Source organism: Micrasema longulum, unplaced genomic scaffold, assembly GCF_059751315.1.
Source record: "Micrasema longulum isolate JH-2025_06_02 unplaced genomic scaffold, ASM5975131v1 h1tg001434l, whole genome shotgun sequence".
Lineage (NCBI taxonomy): Eukaryota > Metazoa > Arthropoda > Insecta > Trichoptera > Brachycentridae > Micrasema > Micrasema longulum.
The window spans coordinates 4,066-25,486 of record NW_028278620.1 but is presented as its reverse complement, the minus strand read 5'-3'; the positions used below and the strand labels follow the sequence as shown (position 1 = coordinate 25,486).

Below are 21,421 nucleotides of genomic sequence, written 5' to 3'. Positions count from 1 at the left end.
AATCACTAAAAAGTAATATATTATATTTTTGTTACTGATCTTTCTGGATGTTAGCTATAGTAATTATCGATTAATCCAAAACGATAAGAAGGGGGTGTTACGTGGTTTGGACAGGTAACGTAGATGGACAGGGAAAGAACGACGAAGTTTGGCGATGCAAATACAGATGGATACAGAAAACAAGGAATACCGAGAAAGACACGGCATAAAAAATTACCCAGATATTTGAAGGGTACAGTATAATATAAAGAATGGATGTCAATTAAAATGTGTTCAAAACTAATAACTGACGCAGTTCACGTGATCATTTCTGACGCATAAAATTTGACATTTAGGCTGTACAATTCCAAGACATCAGAATAACAAAAATACTGGAAATTAGGCGATACTTACATTTATTTATTTATACATTTATTGCAAAAAAAATAATATACATATTTTATAACAGGGAATCTATATAAAACCAATTAATGTAAAATGAAAACGGAGTGTTCTCTGTTTATGATAGTCTCCATCTAACATGGCACAGCCTGTTCCAAGATGGAGATTTTTTATCTTTAGAGCGTAAGTAGTCCTATACTAATAAAACAATAACATAAAAAAGAAAAACTAAAACTACTTTATTATAAATGCCTAACTTATCAAATGAAAGAAATTAAAAATCATTATTATACAAATATAAAGTATATATATGTGCCAAGAATATATGTTACTTAAACATAAATAATATAGTATAATATATAATAAAACAAATATAAAGCAAAGAAATACATAAAAATATAAATAACATGTGTACCAATTATATAAAGTACTACTTAACATATTACAACAGAGATGAAGAACATTTAAGAGAAGGTAATATGGAAGTCTAGGCATCTACATGGCTAATGACCTGTCAATGGCTGGTTTAAGTGGTCATAAGCCCTGTAGATGCCTAGACTTCCAAATTACCTTCTCTTAAATGTTCTTCATCTCTATTGTAATATGTAAATATAAACAGCTCCCCAGGGAGTTGAATCCAGTCCTTGTCTACAAAAATTTGGACAAACTCAAAATATTGTTGATAAAGTACCTACTACGTTTATTGATTTACGTATATTTTTTTAAAAAATCTCTCGCTACACTATTTATATGTGCAGTTATTTTTATTTTAAAAATTGTTTTACATTTTGAGTCTTTTATTTATTTTATCTTTTAAATAATAAGAAATATAAAAGTTACCAGGACTTAATTCCAACATCGGTCAAAAACTTTCCTAAAAATTAACCGTTTTGCAAACCATTTTTAATTATATCTATGAGATATTGTGTATGCAGATAATTGGTAGAATTCCATATTAAAATTTTGATAAGCTATCCAAAATAAAACACTTTTATTATGAATAGCTCTACTTTTATTAACTTTTTAAATATATGTACCGCGTGTCGTCTTGTTATTTCTGTTGTCTGTCCATTTATAACAGGTGCTCTTTTTATATTCAAACCTTGTAGTAAATATTACAAAAGCTCGAAATGTTGCAAACAATTTACCAGTCCTGAAGATGTCTTGGGGTTCAAACTGTGAGTAGGGTCGCAGTGAGTCACATCTTGCTGAAGGGTGTGATTCTATAAAATGCTGCGAACACCCAGTTGCATTCCACCGGCAACACTACTGACTAGCCCTACTCGTTAGCGTCCACGTCGCGAACCCCGAGCAATGGGATCACACTCATAACGGTGTGATTGCAGCAGATAACGAGAGGATGAAAGGCGAGTTTTTGGCGCCTCAAAACAAAAACCAACCAGCTAAGGGAAGGTAACCCCGATAAAAAATCCACCAGAGAAGGCAACGGGAAACCACTCTGGTCATCTTTTCCCAGGAATCACTACGGCGAGTACATCGATAAGCAGTCGTCCTGGCTACGAAATGTAAAGTTAGCGTAGGACAGATACATATGCTTTCGCTGTAGTGATCGTCAACGTCGGGGGGACCCGGCAAGGCAATAGAAGAAGAAGAAGAAGAAGATGTCTTCTTAGGCGAAAGAGCTCGTTGGTCAAATTAAATAAAAGTGAAACTAAACCATGTAGATTTATTGATCATTTTATTTATAATTTTATCTAAATCATTAACTATGGAGTTTCATCGAGAAATATTGACAAAAAACATTAATATAAATAACTAGTGTAATAAATGTTATTACTTTTTACATCTGAGCATTTTTTAAATTCTTTATTTTAATTCTTAACTTTTAATTACTTTTACAAATTTTCTTAATTTTTAATATTATTTCCATTTGTTAATACTAACTACAAACTTTAAAATAACTCTTTTTTACTTTAATTTTAACGTTTAAACAACTTCCATTTATGTTTTTTTTCCTTCTATTTTTTGTACTTTCATTAATAACCTTACATATAATTACTTTATAATATGGAAACTTCACTGGTCCATTAGAGTTAAGTCTAACTGTGTAAAATATAAAACTATGTAACTGTACTGTATGTTTCCTAAATAAAAGAAAATAAAAATTTAAAAAAATAAAACAATTAAACTAGGCTATTAACATTAAGCAGGTTCATTCATATTAATTAATACGTTTGTTTAAATGTCCAAAAAGTTTAAAAACTTCAAAACGTTCTATGTCAGAACATCCATTTTTGGCATTCATTTTTAAATTCTGTACCCATTATTCGAAGATGGAGATATTAAAATTGGAATACATGTATGTAAATACAGAGTTGTGTGGTGTTATATCATCTATGTCAACTTTTACGGGGAAAGGGTGTGAAAGCTTAACATTTTAGTTTTAAATCTCTATTTAATTTTGTATTTTTTTGCAATGCAACAGAACAAAAGGCCCAATTACAGTGTTGAATTCCATTAAATTTTTGTGTTCTCACTGGGAATCGAACCCTGAACCTTCCGTGCGTCAGTTAATTGTATTAGCTATTACAACAAATGATTCATAGGGTACTGCATCGGTGTTCTATTAACATCCTGTACACAACTTATTATCGAGACACCATGCCACGATACAATAAATTATAACAATGTAATTTCCTATACCCCATTAGGATCTGATAAGAATGTGTTGATTATAATGTTGTTTTTGTAAAAGCTACATTTAGTGTCCGAGTTTCGGTTCCCGTATTTTTTTTCTCTTAAACGGGATCAAAGATACACTTTTAATTAATTTCAAATTGGTTTCTGATTATTATAATCGGAGAAGCGACCATTAATCTAAATTCGTTTGTCATTATTACTGAATTCAATGCCCTTTGAAGACAATGGATGAAACAACTCAAAGGTGTTCACAGATACCATTTTGGCCTGCAGCCGCAGTCCAATTAAGGCTCGAGACAAACGGGGAGGCGTCAAGGGAAAGGCGCATTTATTGACACTCCCAGTCAACCTGCCTTAGGCTATGAAATTTGGTCTACCAGAATAATTTGCATAATCAATTCCGATTTTCTAATATAAATAAAAAAATCGAATAAACATGTAAACATGCCTATTGGATACAAGAATATGGACATTTCTTTCTTACTATGTGCGAATGTTTAATATTGCCTTTTATGAACTGTTTTATTTTTTTTGTATTATATACTTGCTTGCTATCTTATTTCAGTTTTATGTACATATTATTTTCATTTATTTAACTTTTTGTACATAATGTTATTTGTACATTGGCGGGCTTATTGCCAAATGGCATTTTCTTCCAAACAACCAATAAAATAAAAGTTTTATTTTTATAATTCAAGTTACAGAACATATTCAATAGAAAAAAAAAAGATTAAAAAGTTAAAAATATATAAAAATAGAAATAAACGTATTTGTTTATGAATTACCTTAAATCAAAACTATTACTCAATGGAAAAATTAATAATAAAATAAATAATAAAATAAAAAATTACTTGTTACTATATTATTATTATTACCATACCTTTATGTAAATATTATTCTGTCCCAAAATGAGTTTGTTGTAACTCCTGGGAGTACAAAAAAAATGTATGATTTAATAATAAAAAATATTAAAAAAATTATTCACACGTCACGTTCAGGCATGTGTGTTATACAAATAAACATTTAATTTGATTACTGGAGCACGCATAAGAATATAATTATGTGGGTACTATTTCTAGATTTTAAAACTATATGAATAACAATTAGTTTTAGGACTTACCATCTTTGTTCATCCCCATAGAGAGACACTTCTTTAATCTGCAAGCCTGGCACTGGTTTCTGTGAGCTTTGTCCACCACACATCGTCCTGTTCCCGCTTGACATCTAAAAAGTAAAGACACTCGATTATGTTTTATGAATCCCATGCATTAAAAATGTCTATATCACAAGTAAATTTGTTGGCTAAGGAATGTAAACGCGGAATCGGAGAGTGTCGTGCATAGTTAGTACCCACGTGTGTACTCGTAGTTGCAAACAACTCCGTACTTCTAGTGACTCGATTCGGTATTTTAAAGTTAATAAGATTCAGGAGTTCAATCGAGAACAATTGAGCTCCAAATTTAAAATTTAAAATAAAAAAAGAAAATAATTTATTCCTTTTTTTTATATTTATTTATATAATTGATACAAGAGTAAACAAAAATAATAAATATCCAATGAGGAAGTTCAGTGGGTTTTTCTGTTTCTTTATTTGTTAATTGAGTATTAAACTAAGACATTTTTTTTTAATGTTTAAATAATTTTTATTATCAGCGCAACGATTTTTTAAAGTTTTGTGTTTCTGAAATAACTCCGCGTGTGACGTCAGAGGTTATTTTCTGCTTATTCTCAATCAGTTCTTTTCATTGGTCCATCCATAGCTCTCATATAATATGTTAATTCATTTGAACCAATGACGTCATTCAAATAAGTCCGTTTTTATTAAAATGTATTTTATTATTCTTTTCGTGCATTTTCAGGAAACTTTGCGGAACAATTTAATGCATCAATTTTTGCCACGTGCAATTTTTTTTTATTGTATTAAATTTTCCGTAGGGTTGAAGTTCCTCATTGGATCATTGCCGCAAATTTGTCTGCGCGTTACAAGTTTCAACCCTTATAAAGTGCATATTATAATAAAATTACATTTCCTTTATTATGGGTAGTAAAAATATGGCACGGTGCCAGTAATCCTGGCTGTACAATGGTGCGCAAGTTGGTGTAACTAAAAATCACTTAGATTAATATAGCCTAAATAAATATGACATTTGTACCACTTGATCCGCAGCGAGGGGCAGGTGGTAGGATTAAAAGGTCGTCAATCAAAAGGGATTTATGTTTAGGGGACGAAAGTTAAGGGAGGTGTTTTGAGATTTGTCGTGAAATTACTCTTTTTAAAACATTCAAATTATTTATCGGTGGAAGTTTGAAGTTATATTTAAGAGAAATAATTCTCTAGAGAAGCTTTTAAGCCTGAATATTAAATAAATAAAATAATAATAAATAAACTAAAATAAAAATATAATATTACATTGAACAAAAGTGTTGGTTTTGGTTTTAGTTTGGTTTTTAGTTTAACAACAAACGTGTAATGGACGGTTTCGGTTTGCGCTTGCAATTTTCTACACAAATACCTACGGCCCTTTGTATTACTGTAATTTGTAACTTAGTTCGTGGTCATTAATCAAATAATTGTTTTTTTTCCGTATAGGCGACTCTTTTAATTATTTATTATTTCATGTCCGCTCCCTAGTTGGAGCATATGGTGTCCACAAAGATCCTTAAAGCATCTCTGTCGACTGCCAGCTCCTGTGCATCCTCCCAAGTCAGGTTCATGTCCCGTGGTTCTGACACGAACTGCCGACGAACAGTCAGCAGTGGACATCCAGGACGTCGAGAACCTGATGCCTTGTAAAGTAGGCAAACGTGGTTAAGGCTCTCAGGAGGCATCCGCAGCACATGGCCAAGCCAACCGTATCGCCCCGCTTGATGACAGTTATAACCGGAGTTTGTTGCGTCCGTTCTCTTATTACTGCATTCCTCACAAAGTATTGTTATTGGATAAGTAGGATCAAACCTTCAACCATCCTAATTCAAAATTTCCTTGAGTGAGCAATCATTACCTTCTGTACCTACCCGCTAAAAACTAAATAATATTTTCAAAAAATACATTCATATTAAAATCTTAGAATAATTTAACGAAATACCCACCCTCTGTCTGTGCCCAGACGGATGAATAATACAGTTTTTTGTGTGAAATAGAACCAGAACTCTGAACGAGTATAGCTCGATGGCTACCACGAGGTAAAAATTATGTAAAAGGAAATCGAGTGGGTAATATGTCGACCTTGTAGTGTAGTGGTTGGTGCATTTATATACCATGTTCGAAGTCCCGGGCTCAATTCTTTGCAAAATTGAAACGAATTGTTTGTTTTACATGTGGTTTAACACTGAAATCTTTCACTGTCCCTCATTTCCATAAACCTATATATCGACATTCTTCGTCAGCCTGGACACGCACATATTTTACTTTCCTCCCCACTCACCTTCTCCTCTCTTCATAGTATAGTGTAGATCTTTAGTTGAATTTTTCGTTAAAAAAAATGTTTATTTTAGTTTTCTTAAATATTCTTATTGATACACAAAAAGAGACTGTTCGATTCAATGGTGGTATCTAGCTCCTTTTGTTTTTTGTGTCTAACTTTTAAGATATTTTATTTTTTATTATTTGTTAATGTAATATTTCTAGAGTTATTTTGTTTATCCCGATTCTGCTTTATTTTAATTATTGTTATCTACGGTGAAAAATGTTAAAGTCAACGGAATATAATATTAAGATAAATATCTTTGGTAACACCTCGCACATAACAAAAGCGAGGTACAAATAATTTGCAATTACAAAAAAAAAAGTATATTCTTAAATTCTCGTACCTACAATATGTTAATTTAATACTTATTTTCTCAAATAGTAGAAATTGTAAAAAAAAACTGTAAATTTAAAGTGTTTTATAAAAATAAATAAAGAAAAGGAGAACAAAAGACACACTTTTTGACGTTGCGTTTGTGAAACACACGAAGAAACCATTACGGTTTGATGAGGATAAAAAAATAATTGTTTCCATGCCTTGTATATATAATTTTTTTATCAAACTTACCCTCAAACATTATAGTTGAATTAAACGCAACACTTTGAAGGATGACATCTGCATTGAATATATCGTTCATCCCTTAGCGCGGAACTTAATCCACTTGTTATTATATTGTTTACATCCCTGTTGTATCTGCCCTGTACAAAGCAGGGGTGATATGGAGGATCATCTGGTATCAGTATTTTTTTGACGCAATTCATTTTATTTAATTCAGAACGAAACGCTGTTGAGGGTATTTATAATATTTCAAATAAAATTGCTTGTTAAAATATATATAGTCGGGAACGTGATCACAAAAATCAGCCAACGACATGCGTGCTGTAAATGCTAAGAATCAAAAAAATTCTGAATCTCCGTTGGAATATATGTAAGATTAGTTGCATGTGGGCGCATGGGAGCTCCTACCCAGTTGAAGGTGGATAGAAGAAAACGCTGTTTATAATTTAAGTGTGTTTATTGCATGTCATGTCGTATAAACAGAGTCACATAAAGAGTAACTACGCAAATGGTTTACTTTAGTTAGTAACTGTGTAAGTACTGAACTATCTGACCACATGATGGAACTGACTTTTACAACTGATGGTGCTACTAATAGCTATAGTGTACTAATTTAGTTCCTAGTGGGAACTTAATTTTGTACGCTGTTTCCGTGGTTCTCAGCGTTTTGATATCCGCGCGTGTCAGCAATTCGTCATCAGTAATTTGGGTGTATTGACAATCTAGTGCTTGCATACAGGAAATTTAATTTCTTTAATTTCTAATTTCTACACTGAACTTAAGACGATAGTTTGTCAAATGACATTGGGTATTGATTTACATTTTCCTTCAAACAATAGGAGGATCCTAAAATTGAACCCGGAACTTGGTAAACGGTCGTCCAATGCAAGAATAATTACAAGGCGACACGAGGCGGACAAAAATTAAATCATGGATTGATCATTTCAATTCATTTTCTTTCATAAAAATAACGTTTGATGATGAAAAAATCTTTGTCATAAAATTGACAACTAACAGTAGTTTGAATAGATTCACTTTTTCGATTCGAATGGATCTCTAATCCCATCTTCAGGGAATAGCTATTCCCCAAACGCGAACATTTAGCAGTGCACACAACTGTGACTTATCTAGATACAATAATAAACAGTGGTTTCAAAACTTTTAAGCCATTAATTTTAGTTTTCTTATTGTATGTTTTTTTCATATGTTGAAATGCCATGTGTTGTTAATCTTGCTTTTTTCTGTACAATAAATATGGTGATATTGATGGTTAAAGCTTTAAACACAAGTATATTCGTCCCAACTCAACACAGGACTTTGGTTCCATGGAGTTTGGATTTGTGTCTTAATCAAATGTAACGTAAATATATTGAAAATAAAATAAATGTGGTTTCAATAAACAATAAGGTTTGAAGAGCTCTCTGTTTTTACTAGTAGTGATTTTTTTTGCACTGCAAAAGGCCAGGTGGCCTAATTATAGAGGCGAATTACAACAGCACCCAGGCGTGAGAAAACTCACATTAATTTTTTTCTGTTCTCACCGGGAATCAAACCCGGAATCTTCCGTGAGTGAGTCAAGCATCTTGACTACTACACCACGGAGGCCGCCTAGAGTGAGAATGTTTGACATTCTATGCCACATGTCACGCCATACAAAGTAAATCCAGCTATCAATAAACCACCCCCTTGCATTCTTTCCATCCTCTCTCTATACAATATCCACCCCAGAACCGCTTAAAATAATTCAATCTTTTTTCGTTTAGCTTCTCATTACACTATCGCCTCTTGACAGAAGTGGTCAAAACGGGACAACACAATATAAAATTATTTTCAAAAGCCTTGTATGTATATTTGTAAACATCCCTTATGGCAAAATAAAAACATAACGGCAAAATATTACAACTAAGAGGAAGACATGTAAAAAGGAAATAAGCAAGTTTATAAGATCTGCTCTTATCGGCTAGTTTAAGTGATCGCCTAACACAATTGTTATTTTCAGGAGAAGTGTACATGCTTGGATTTAGTCTAAGGCAAGAGACTATTGCAGGAGACTGCCGCGAGATATTGCATAGATTTATTATACTATTAAGCGTGTTGTCCAGATTTTTATTAAAAGTTGTGTTTACGTTGTAAATTTTGTTTTTAGAATTCTTTGATTAAATCATAAGCCAACACAATGCTCTTGGCCTCATAGAATTGGGGATCCGTTATTATTTATTTGTAATATGTATCATTGTATAAATAAATAAATATACGAGTAATATTCACCATTTATTATATATATATTCGATCATTCTTATTATTTCAGGTCTCTAGATTTTGTAAAATAAAAAACAAATATTAAATCTCAAAAATCTGGAAACATTGGAAACGAACGTTTTAAACGATAAATATTTTTAAACTTCTTTTTCTTTCTTGTCAAAAGAATGGCGCATTCATTGACGCCTCCAGTCAGTCTTAGGCTTTAAAATTTGATATTTAAGAATAATTATTATAGAGTTATGTAATACAATCAGATCCACTATCTCTAGAGATTTATTATGCATTTAAGTCTTATTCATTGTCCGTGTGGATGAAGAATACGGTTTTAAATAAAACCAGAAACCTACACCTTAAAATACACTCCTTTGTCTTAATGCAATAAAAAATATATGCATTTAAAGGTTTATTTTTTCCTAAGCAGCTGATGGAGAGTCCCCTGGGACTTTATAACAGCTGCGGTTTGATGCTAGACTTTTGAAAACCCTCAAAGATATGCAATATTTTATTGTTCCAGGACCTTAAGAGAAAAAAGATGACAACCATGAAGTTTCGCATAAATAAATTGTCTATGTTTTTATGAATGTATGTATGTGTATGCGCATGGGTGTATGTACGTATGTGTGTATGTACATGTGTATATATGTGTATATTTATATATATATATGTATGTATATATGTGTATGTCTGTATGTATATGAATCAAAACGTGTATCCGAATAAGTTTATATTTTGTTTGTCTGTGCTCTATATTAATTTGTTAACTATTATAATATCAAACTTATATATATATAATATCAAAATTATAATAACTATTATAAGGTCAAAATATAAGTATAAAATAAATTGCAGAATCATCTGCAGGCGATTACTAGTACTTAATTTAACTCGGAAGAGTCTTAAATACATAAAATAAAGTAATATGCTAATTAAAAATACTTAACTTCAATATCAATACATAGATGGCGCTCCAACACGCTAGTGAATGGTTTTTCATTTAATAAGATATATACAAGAATCAAAATGTTACCTGTGTCGATATTCGCTAATAAGCGGAATGGGGAATGTTGTAAAAAACGTAAAGTGGCCACTCAACCCAGCCAATGACAGGTCATAAGCCCTGTAAACGCTCAAATATCGATAATCCTGAATTTGAAAAAATTCTACCTCATCTCTGTAGGAATATTGATAAAAAAAATATTATAATATATTAAAATGTAATTGCCTAGCTTGGAAAGGGGTATGTACCCTTGTTAGCTGGGCAAAGTGAACATGGAATTGTATTTTGATAAAGAGTGTGAATAAATAAACGAAAAATTAAAAAAAAACTAATCACCATACATTCCAGGTAAAAAAAATATCATGATTTGCCGCAATTGGAGTTGTACTGTACTGCCCGATTCACCAATGTGTGCGGATAGGGAAATCATGTATAGAATAAATAAAAAAAATCACTAAGCCACTATTCTAGAGGCTTATAACCGGGTGGAAACTAAAGGATGTGGAAGGAAGTAATGAAAAACACCCCACAATACCCAGAGCAATTGAGAAAAAAATCATTCCTTGCATTTCTTTCTTGTAACGAGTGGGAATCAAACCCGCGATGGCAGTTTCACAATCGGCCGTCTAACGGACTAACTAGCACAGTGTTTCGTTTCATACAAGTAAGACGCATAAATATACAATATCTTAAACACGTATTTTTAAATAGACTTTTTTTAAAACACATTAAACGCAATTTTTCATCGTGGCAGGATGAAATACATTGCACAAGTGGGTTTAAGACCTTTATTTTCATTTATTTTATTCTCAGGTCAATAAAACGGTTAGTGCTACTCCCATCTCCGACAAATCAAATCCGTGAGAAGAAATATTCCTATAGACGCAACCAAAGCTCTTGCTAATGCTTGTGTTGTTTTGCGTCTAAATTAATTAAATGAAGGATGTAAACGCAAATCTTCAAAATACCAAACTCATAAACTTTCATTTGTTTTCAATGAAGTAGCAAGACTTAATACGGAAGTAAAAAAATATTCTCACATCTCACAACATCTTCGAGATTTCCACTGGTTAAAAAGCCCAGAGATAATAAAATACAAGCAAACTGGACAGTATTTAAATCCCTTCTTAAAATGGCTCCAAAACACCTATCGAACTCTGTATTAGGGAAAATACATGTCGAAGAAAATATACCCTTAGGTCAGAATTTAATTCAGGCAGAGAAAAACTTGTTGAAATTTGGCGCTGTCAAAACACTTGGTTTGGAGATCGGCTTCTTTGCCTGGAACTAATCGCTTTTACGCTTGCGGATCATTGAAAATCCCAATCAGTTCAGATCTATTTATTTATTTACAATTTTTTGGTTTATATTTATTACACTTTTAATTATATAAAACCTATGCGAGGATCACTTTATTTATAAAAACAAAAATCCCGCATAAGCATGGCCCGTGCGTGGGTATACTTAATCCAAAATACATAATTCATTTTATTTATTTAGGAAAAAAACAACCGTTTTTGCATATAATTCATATAAAAGATAAGGGTACATTGGAACTTTAATTGTAAAAACAGTCAATAATCATTTTTTACAGCTATGTAAGTTATTAATTAAGTGTACACATTATAATAACCGAGTAATAAAATAAAATCAATTTAAAAGTTATGAAATGTTAGTTATTCAGAAAGTGCGAATAACATATGGTAATATAATAAATAATAGTAATAAAGTAAATAAAAGTTTAAAAAAAACAAAAAATTACACATAATTAATAAAAATGAAATATTTATACAATTATTAAGTACATTTATAAACATATTTTTTTAAATAAGAAAAAAAAGAATTTGTGTAATAATATTGGAGATATTTTGATATATTGAATATTAAAGAAGGAACAAAATATAACTAATCTAATCTAACAGCAACTAAAGAACTTTTTAAACAAACTAAATAATTTAATGTAACTTGGCTCTTTAAACTAGAATCTTTAAAATCTATTCATAAATTAGCCACTGATGTAATTTTAGACGAATAATTCAAACTTGAAAAAAACGCTAGTAAACATGAACACAATACGAGAATATCAGAAAAATATCATAGATAACCGTCTAAAACGAGACAAGGACAGTCGAGACTAATAACCCATGGACTGAAATTGCACAATAAACTACCAGAAAAAACTAAACATAAGACTCAGACAACCTTTACAAAAGATGTTAAAAATACTATTGTTAACAGTAGAATGTGAATTTTAAAAGTAAAAATATTTTGTCAAATGTATGTAATCCGTAAGGGTTTATCAATGAAATTTAAATATAAAAAAAATAAAATAAACATAAAAATGCGTTTCTAATGATATACTCATATATATACAGGCGTATTATCATTATGAAATCTGTGGTGTAGATGCATTTATAAATACATAAAAAAAACTGAAATCACACTTCTTTCGTTTATCATAACCTCAATTAAAATCAGAAAATAAAATTTATATATATACGAGTATTTAGCTCAGTTAAAATGTAATTTTAAATGTAAAATTGTTAAGCGCCTTTCACGTGATTTCTCGCAGAAATGGCAATTCCTTACAAAATATTATTTTAGAATTTTTAGCGTCTAGCTTGTACGAGGCAAGACACCGTGCGGCGCGGCGCTCGGCAATGATGACGTAATAAGTTTCTACCAACCACACCATTGGTTATCGGAAAACACTTTGAATTCTACAGCTGAAACTCACTTTTGGAAATAATATGGAAAAGATACATCAGAAGAATTAACCGCTCATTATGAAGCTTAGCATTATAATTCATCACCAAATGATCAATATTTGTGCACATGTACCAAAAGATGTGATACCGGATGTTTGTTCATACTGCGAATACTGATCATACTAGACACAACGTTCTTCACGTGTAAGTTGACGTACGCAGGAAGTTTAGTAAGGGAGCACAAAGGCTTTGTTCGTCGTCAGAAATGACGCCGCGTGAACGTTGGTTGAACAGCTGGTTTTCCTAATTAGTATAGGAATCTTCTTTTGGGATCACTACTCGATTGTGAATGCGGCTTTAGTGAGCTTTAGGCACGGTTCACAAGACGCTTTCTTCTATGATATGCCGCCCAATAGAAACAGAAATAAGTAACATTAGGTAGTTTCCCAGAACATTCTAGAATATTATTTGAATACATCTTCATTTAACAGTGGCCAAGAGAAAAAGTAATATATAAAAAAATGCAATTTATATATTACTTATATGTTATGTAAAAAGTAGGTACAAATTTATGAAATTTTTTTGTAGCTTACCTCTAAACAAAATCACCATTCGCCACTGTTTGGTAGGTACACGGTGTGTAAAAAGGAACTTAAATGCGTATGCTACGAATATTTTTATTTAAATATATCAAGATTGTATTATGTTTATTGTGTTGAAAAAGGTTAGAGCCCTTCTAAAAATGCGTCGTATTTGTAAAACATTAATAAAAATACAGTCATGTTAATGAAATGAATGTTTTATTTTTCATTACACATGTCTGTCACAATATTGTTATTATAAATTGCTATTACAAACATGTTTAATAACTTTTGTTTTGATTTAATAGTTATTAAAAGTTCAATGTTCTACCTTCTCTAAAAGATCTTGGTTTTTTGAACCCTTTGAAATGTTAAGGGGGGAGTCTGTAAACAGTTCTATAACTCTTAGATAACACAGCGAGAAACATTGATACCTTTGGCAACTCTTTAAAATACTTTTAAATTTTTTTGATGCTTTTAATAAATACAATTTATAGTATTTCTTGATTTAAATTTTAACAAAAAGGTTTCGAAATTAAGTATAATCTATTTTTTTTTTTAAATAATCAAACTTTTTACCAAGCTCTTTCCTGTACCCTTTTTAATATAATTACAAGTTTTTAACTATAATTTTTTTATACTTACGCACCCACACTCACGCACCCTCTCCCTCATTCATTCCCACACGCACATGTACCCTCTCTCTCATTCATTCACGCATACACACATTCACATACACATTATTACAAACGTCACACACATACAATTACGTAAACTCTTTTCTTATATATTATGTGTCATTAGATTTATAGTGGATTTTTTAAATTGGCTCTAGTATTGTTAATATATTTTTACTTATGTTTTTATGTAATAGCTGTAAAAATCCCAAATAAAATAAAATAAAATAAACTCGTAAGAACTTAAAAAAATATATTTCAAAGTATTTATTGCTCTAAATTATTTGGCTTTCATTTTGTTTATATTTTTTAATTTCATATTTGAATACATTTTTTTATAATTCATGTAACTTGCATTTCTTATAAATTGTGGAAGGGAGAGGCTAGTCCGAGAAGTTAAGGATTGACTCAATTTCCAAATTTTATTATAATATTTAAAAAACATACTTCTAAACAAATTTTCTAAAAGAAACGTTTTAGGATAATAAAAATGTTAACTATGAGGAACGTTACTCTATAATAATAAATAAACAATGATTAATAATATGATTTACTTTAAAATATTTTTTTATGTGAGTATATACAAAGAAGACTTAATATACAGAGATAATAAATTTAAACTCTTCATTTTTACTTATATATATATATTTATAAATATATATAAATTTGGATAATTTATACAGCGCCGTTTTTGTGGAAATCACCTCAAGGGCGCTGTACATCTACTACCTGCATCTAATTCATTATTTTTGGTTGTGATTTTTGATTCTCGATTTTATGTCCTTTTTATTGAAGTTTTGTATGTGTCTATATTTTTTTAATTTCATTATTTTTTCACTTCTCCTCCTGCATTCATAATAAATTAATGTGAAATCTGTAATTGGTCTTACATTTTTAAATTGTTTTTTTGTACCTTGTATTTATAAATTTACTTGTGATATAGACATTTTTAATACGACAATTATCCATTATAAAACGTTCTTAAATGCGCTGTTTAAAACTAATTATTAATGTCATAATAAAACATTCTTTTTTATACATTTTTTTCTTTGTTTTTGATGTGTATTATTATTTATTATTATCTTTTTCTGAAATTAATGTATCAAATATTGTTGTGTACCAGATACTGTGTTATTATCTTATATATACTTACTGTAAACTAATTTTAATTATTTGTTTTTAACAATAATTTGTTAATACCATTTATTTTTATCCGTACAAGTATATGTAAGGATACATATTTTTTTGTTTAAATTCTTTACAAGTTATTTACAATTTGCTTTTTAATTCAATTACTTTTCGTATATCCATATACTTTTTTTTCTTTTTTACTATATAAAAATTTCCCTTTTTATGTTGCATGGCAGTATGCTTTTTATTGTTTCTTCATGTATACAAAAAAACGTTGTTCATATTTTAAATTATTACTTACTATGGTTGTATAACCTGTATATTTTTTGTAAATGCCCCTTGGGCGTATTGTAAAATTAATTAAATAAGTAAATTAATAAAAAAGACTGTATGATTTAATTAATTAATAAATGAATAAACTACAAAATGTTTAAGCAGTTCTAAGCACTACATATTTATGTATATATTTCATGTATGTTTGCTTATATTATTAAAAATATAAAATGCACAATAAAATAACAATAACATAACATAAACCATACATTAGTAAGAACAAATATTTTTAGTGTTCGATTTAAATACTACATTATGCAACTAGAATTACATTATTTTAAATTGATCTTCTTAACACGAAAACCAGTTATGTATTGTAACGTTGTAAAAAACAAGTCCAACGTACCCCGTTTTGAAAGCATTTTAGTACTGGATTATAATTCTAAATTCCCTGATTTAGCGCCATCTGACGGCCGCGGTAGTAACTCATCCATACGATATCCGTGCATTAGAAGTAGATTTCTTTCCATTTGAAAACTCGAGACGAACAGTCCATTTATCGCCCAAAGACTCAAAGAGAGGCGATCGCACATTTCAAAAATGTAGTCCTTCAAGAAAGGAAACGTTCAACGTAACGTAAGCCTATTTGTTTTAAATTTACTACCGAAATTCTTGTAGAGAGAGATATCACATTCTAATGAGATTGTATTTTATACAGGTTTCCCTTTTCTCTACTTTTTTATCTACTTTTTTCTCCTTATTTTATTTTATTTACTCCATCTTTTATCTACTTTGTCCGATGATAAAGATTTTACAATGTAGTATATTTACTCCATGATTCGAATGGATCACTAATTATTACGAAGTTTATTCGTAAATATCTGGAAAAGTTGATGTCAGCATATCAAAGTTTTCTTCAAGATCATGAGAAACAAATTTACAAATGCAAGGAAGCAGACGATCATTTACTGAATTAAAATGTCGACAAATAATCTTCTGGGAAATCATCAACTGAGGCAACCCCGAGTAAAAATAGACCAACCGAAGACATCTTAAATCGAGTCCCATTTGCGGATATTATTTTGCAAAATCAACATTATTTCATATCATCTCGAGAAGAAAACAATCAAGAATCTATTTCACTTGTCATTATTATTGTTACAAATATTTTTTTCTTAGATAAATTTATTGTCAACCACTTACTCATATTAGCTAGGCAGAATTTTGAATTTTTATATTAACTTATCTTGATACATTTGTAGAAAATTGCTTCTTTTATTAAAATTTTGTATTTCACTAACGAGTTGTTTATTTCATAAAATCCAGATCTTTAAGTCATATTTGTTCCATTTTACAGTAAGGTATTTTATAGATAACGTTTTTGATTTCATTTATAAAGTTAAATCGATACAACATAATCTTATTTTGCTGAGAAATCTCAAGTTTTTGCCGATTGAGCGAAACTGGTGAAATGGTAAGTGTTTGTAGGTACTTTATTTGGTTATCTGCATTATTCTTTTTAATCTTAAAAATTTGATTTTTGATTTTGGATAATCTATCTCTATAATGTCGCCCACCTGGGACCAAATAATTTATTTCAACCCACACTGAACTTTACCGTTTACAGTACTCATTAAAAAATATTTCTATAAGATTAAATCTATCCCCTTAAAGTGACAACGACTAACCGCGCCGTATATTGCACCGGACCATTGTTATCAACAAAAAGTATTCCAACAACTGTGCTAACAAGTGTGCATTATTGTGTTCAAAGATCATTGTGAAACTGACGCGTTTATAAAAATATCTTTATCATTTATTTTCCAGGTAATAAAAAGGGTGATACATTATGTTTTTAGTTAAAACGTTCCAATTGAGTTTAAAAATAGAGTGATTAATATTAAGTAAACAGCTAAATTTTACATTTAATTTTTTAAGTGCAAATTCTTGATGGAAGTTCATTGAGATTTATTATAATAAAATATTCATAATAATAAATGATTAATAAAAGACGAGTGATACTTTAATCCTCAAATTTGGAATATCCAGTGACCAGTTTCATCGCTTTGCTTCGCTTAAAATTGGACAAATAATAAATAAAAATAAATGCACCGCAGCCTTTTACAATAATAATTCCTTAGCTAATTTGTTGGTAAATACTAAACTGGGTCCAATATTATATAAATTATGCATTAATGATTTGTCACTGTACAATTTCAAGGGAAAAAAATATTATGTATGCCGACGACATTGAACTATTCTATAAAAATCAAACAGACGTATTAACAAACAATGACATAAACAAAGACCTAACTATGTTGACTAAATGGACAAACACAAACTTACTTACACTTAATGAAAAAAAATGCAATATTATCAATTTTGAATCTAGAAAAAAAATATCATAAAGTAGATGCTTGCATAAATAATGAACGAATTACTGAAATTGAACATGTTAAATACTTAGGACTAACAATAGACAGACAATTGTCATGGACAATTCATATCAACAATTCAATTAACAAAGTGGCGACATTATCAAGACTTTTTTTAAAAATCAAAAACTTTGTTCCAAAAACGGAAAAAATTCTAATGTAAGAAGCCTATGTAAAAACTAAAATATGTTATACGCAACTACTATGGGGAGCAGGATATCAAAATAACATGAACATACTACAAAGACAACAAAATAAAATATTAAAGTTAGTATATGACCTTCCCTATCTAACTGCAACAGAGAACTTTTTAAACAAACTAAACAATTAAATATAACTGAACTCTTTCAACAAGAATCATTAAAATTTATCCATAAATTAGCCACTAATGTAATTGTAGACGAAGAACTAAAACTTTTGTTGTCAATATGGACATAATACGAGAATATCAGACAAATACCAAATACAACTTTCTAAAACAAGACAAGGACAATCAAGACTAATAAACCAGGGACTGAAATTATACAATAAACTACCAGACAAAACTAAACAAAAGACTCAGACAAACTTTTCAAAAGATGTAAAAATATTATTTTGAACAGCAGAGTATGAATGAAAAATGTTTATATAATTTTTTGTAAAATGAATTTAATAATCCGTAAAGGTTTATAAATAAATTTTCAAATTAAAAAAAAAAAAAACAAAAAAGATAAGTTTTCCAACTCAGAAGCTTACTTTCTTAACTGTAACGACTGTAAAAATACATGCTACGTAGGCCAAACGAGTATAGTCTTTAAATTACGCATAAAAGAGCACAAACAATCATGGTCTAATAATAAAGATAATTCAAATTTTTGCCAATCATTTAATAGAAAATAAACGTTCCTTTGAATTAAAAACAAAGTAAAAATGCTTCATATTGCACCTAAAGGCCATAACTTGACAAATTAGAAATTCTCGAAATTAATAGATTAAAAAATGAACCCGACGTAGAATTACTTAATGAACAGATAACACACGTGCATTCTCCATTACTTTACCCATTATTATATAATTTTACTAATGACTTTTTCCCCTTTGTTTTTCAGAAATCATAATTTACTAAATCACACTCACGAAGGATGGGACTCTAAAAATAAAATAAAATAGTTAAACTCATTACAATAGCATTATATAAACTCATTAGTTAACCCGAAGAAAAAAATAAATAATTGAAAATGATCCTTAAGATAAAAATAACTTTATTTAATTAACTTTCATGAAACTTTGAATTATCTATCCTTAACTCTGTTTTGTATAAATACATTGAACCCCTGAATAAAGATACCAGTCGCGAAAGCGATGAAACCGGTCATTGAATATTCCAAATTTGTGGATTAAAGTATCACTCGTCTTTTATTTATATAATAAAATAAGAAAAGCTTAATTTTACGTTAGTCTTGATCCATACCAAACAATTTATTCACAATAAATTATTATGGAATAAAAACTGTTAAAGTCCAATACTAGAAAAACGCTCTGAGACCGAATCTGTAACACGCTAATTAGCGCATTGTCCCATTTTCAGCGTAGAGCGAATTATTATTATTATTATTAAGGATAACTTATGTAGCGCCATTTTCGTAATATAATACCTCAAGGGCGCTTTACATAGTGATTTTATTGATAAATAAATTTAATTGAAGCTTTCAAATTTGTAATTTAATTCAAACAATTTATTTTGTTGTCACATGCTACGGATTTCTTCAAATGATTTAGAGAACAAGTGGGTTTTAAGTATTTTCCGAAACATCACTTCACTCTCACAGCCTCGCACCTCTGCTGGGAGAGCATTCCATGCCATAGGGCCTGAGACCGCAAATGCGCATTCACTAAATTTAATGCGCTGTTTGCGTATAGGTATAATAACTTTTCCTCTCGCCGTAGACGTAGCTGATCTAAGCGTGAGACGCCTGTCAGCTAGTTCATCTGGAATGCATAGTTCCCTTAGATATTCCGGAGCAGAGTTGTGCAGTGACTTATACATAAGCTAACAGAGTTTGTATTCGACCCTCTGTGGAAAACGTAGCCAGTGTAGTTCCCGAAGTAGTGGAGTGATATGACTGAACTTAGAAATTCCGAAAATAAGTCTCGCTGCAGCCTTCAATACAGATTGTAGGCGAGTCATTTTGTTCATTGATAGACCTGCATAGATACCATTACAATAATCGACTCTAGGCACTACAAACGCTTTTATTAATTGACGGGCGGCATCAACCGGCAAATTTTTGCGTATACATTTAATTTGTCTCAGCTGGTAGAAGCATGAACTTATCGTTCTACTAATTTGAGCGTCAAGAGAAAGAAGCTGGAGACGCGATGTAAAGGTCTAGATGAGGACCTAGAAGATATCGTAAAAGTTATAAGACATAAGGACTTATCGCATGAGGTAATATCATCATACATGGTCATATATACTTGGTCAAATAGTATCATCATACATGGTCAAAATAGTAAAGGTGATTGTTGAAATAAATAAAAATAAGACACAGAATGCCGAACGCTCTTAAAATGGAACGGAAGGCCTGTTTTTGCCTGACAATAGTTCGGCTTCTCCTGAATGAGTTTTCTGTGGTTTCTTCTTCTTAAAACAAATGCCGAGAAGTTCCTTAACAAGGCCACAGCCGATTATTCCACTAGATCCTCACACTTTAGTCAGCGAAATTAGAAGGAACATACCGTTTGCAGTTAATATAAGCCTTGTACATGATAAGCAAGGCATAATTAGAGATACGTGTGAAATAGAGGATATCGTACGCTGGAGCATATCCAGGAGAAGCTACAAGAGGGACCATGTGAACAGAATGAGAACCGACGGACTTGTGTGCACTGCAACCAATGAAATCCCACCTGGACAACGTCCGCCTGGAAGACTACCCAAAAGGTGGAGGAACAGTTGAACGAAGTTATGCAGAAAGAATAGGGTCGAGGTTGTCAATTTTTCTAATGTTCACGATTAGCATTTACAAAAAATTTACATTTTTATTGGATATTTTTATATTGTTTCATTACGTATTATTGTAAGTCCTGTGTTGCGATGGGACAAGCAATTAGTTGACATAGACACATGAGTAGGTATATCACCACAAATATAGAATTAGTAACACAAAAAACAATAATAAAAAAAACATTTATATGGCAGATCAATCAACAATGAAATATTCTAGTGTTAAAACACCGTTTTAAATAAATATTTCACATCAACCATGTTAGGAATCGAATCCAAGACTTCTTGCATTGCAGGCAAGTGC

At 30.5% G+C, this 21,421-nt stretch overlaps 1 protein-coding gene and 1 long non-coding RNA gene across 5 annotated transcripts in view; one reads left to right on the top strand and one right to left on the bottom strand.

The window, feature by feature from the left end:
- Hr51 (photoreceptor-specific nuclear hormone receptor 51) overlaps window positions 1–13,814 on the bottom strand; it is an 89,184-nt gene extending 75,370 nt beyond the window's left edge. The window contains exons 1-2 of one of the 4 annotated variants that reach the window (XM_088235770.1): window positions 13,628–13,814; window positions 4,163–4,266 (exon numbers count right to left, since the gene is read on the bottom strand). In XM_088235770.1, the coding sequence (XP_088091896.1) occupies window positions 4,163–4,181 (19 nt within the window). In that variant the 5' untranslated portion in view covers window positions 4,182–4,266; window positions 13,628–13,814. The remainder of the gene's footprint in view (window positions 1–4,162; window positions 4,267–13,627) is intronic. The other 3 variants (XM_088235769.1, XM_088235772.1, XM_088235771.1) reach the window with 3 other exon arrangements.
- Window positions 13,815–16,241: 2,427 nt separating this feature from the next.
- Window positions 16,242–19,515, top strand: LOC148275385 (uncharacterized). Its single transcript, XR_015824040.1, has 3 exons — window positions 16,242–16,332; window positions 16,415–17,848; window positions 19,220–19,515. It is a non-coding gene; the product is annotated as an uncharacterized LOC148275385 (long non-coding RNA).
- Window positions 19,516–21,421: the final 1,906 nt, after the last annotated feature.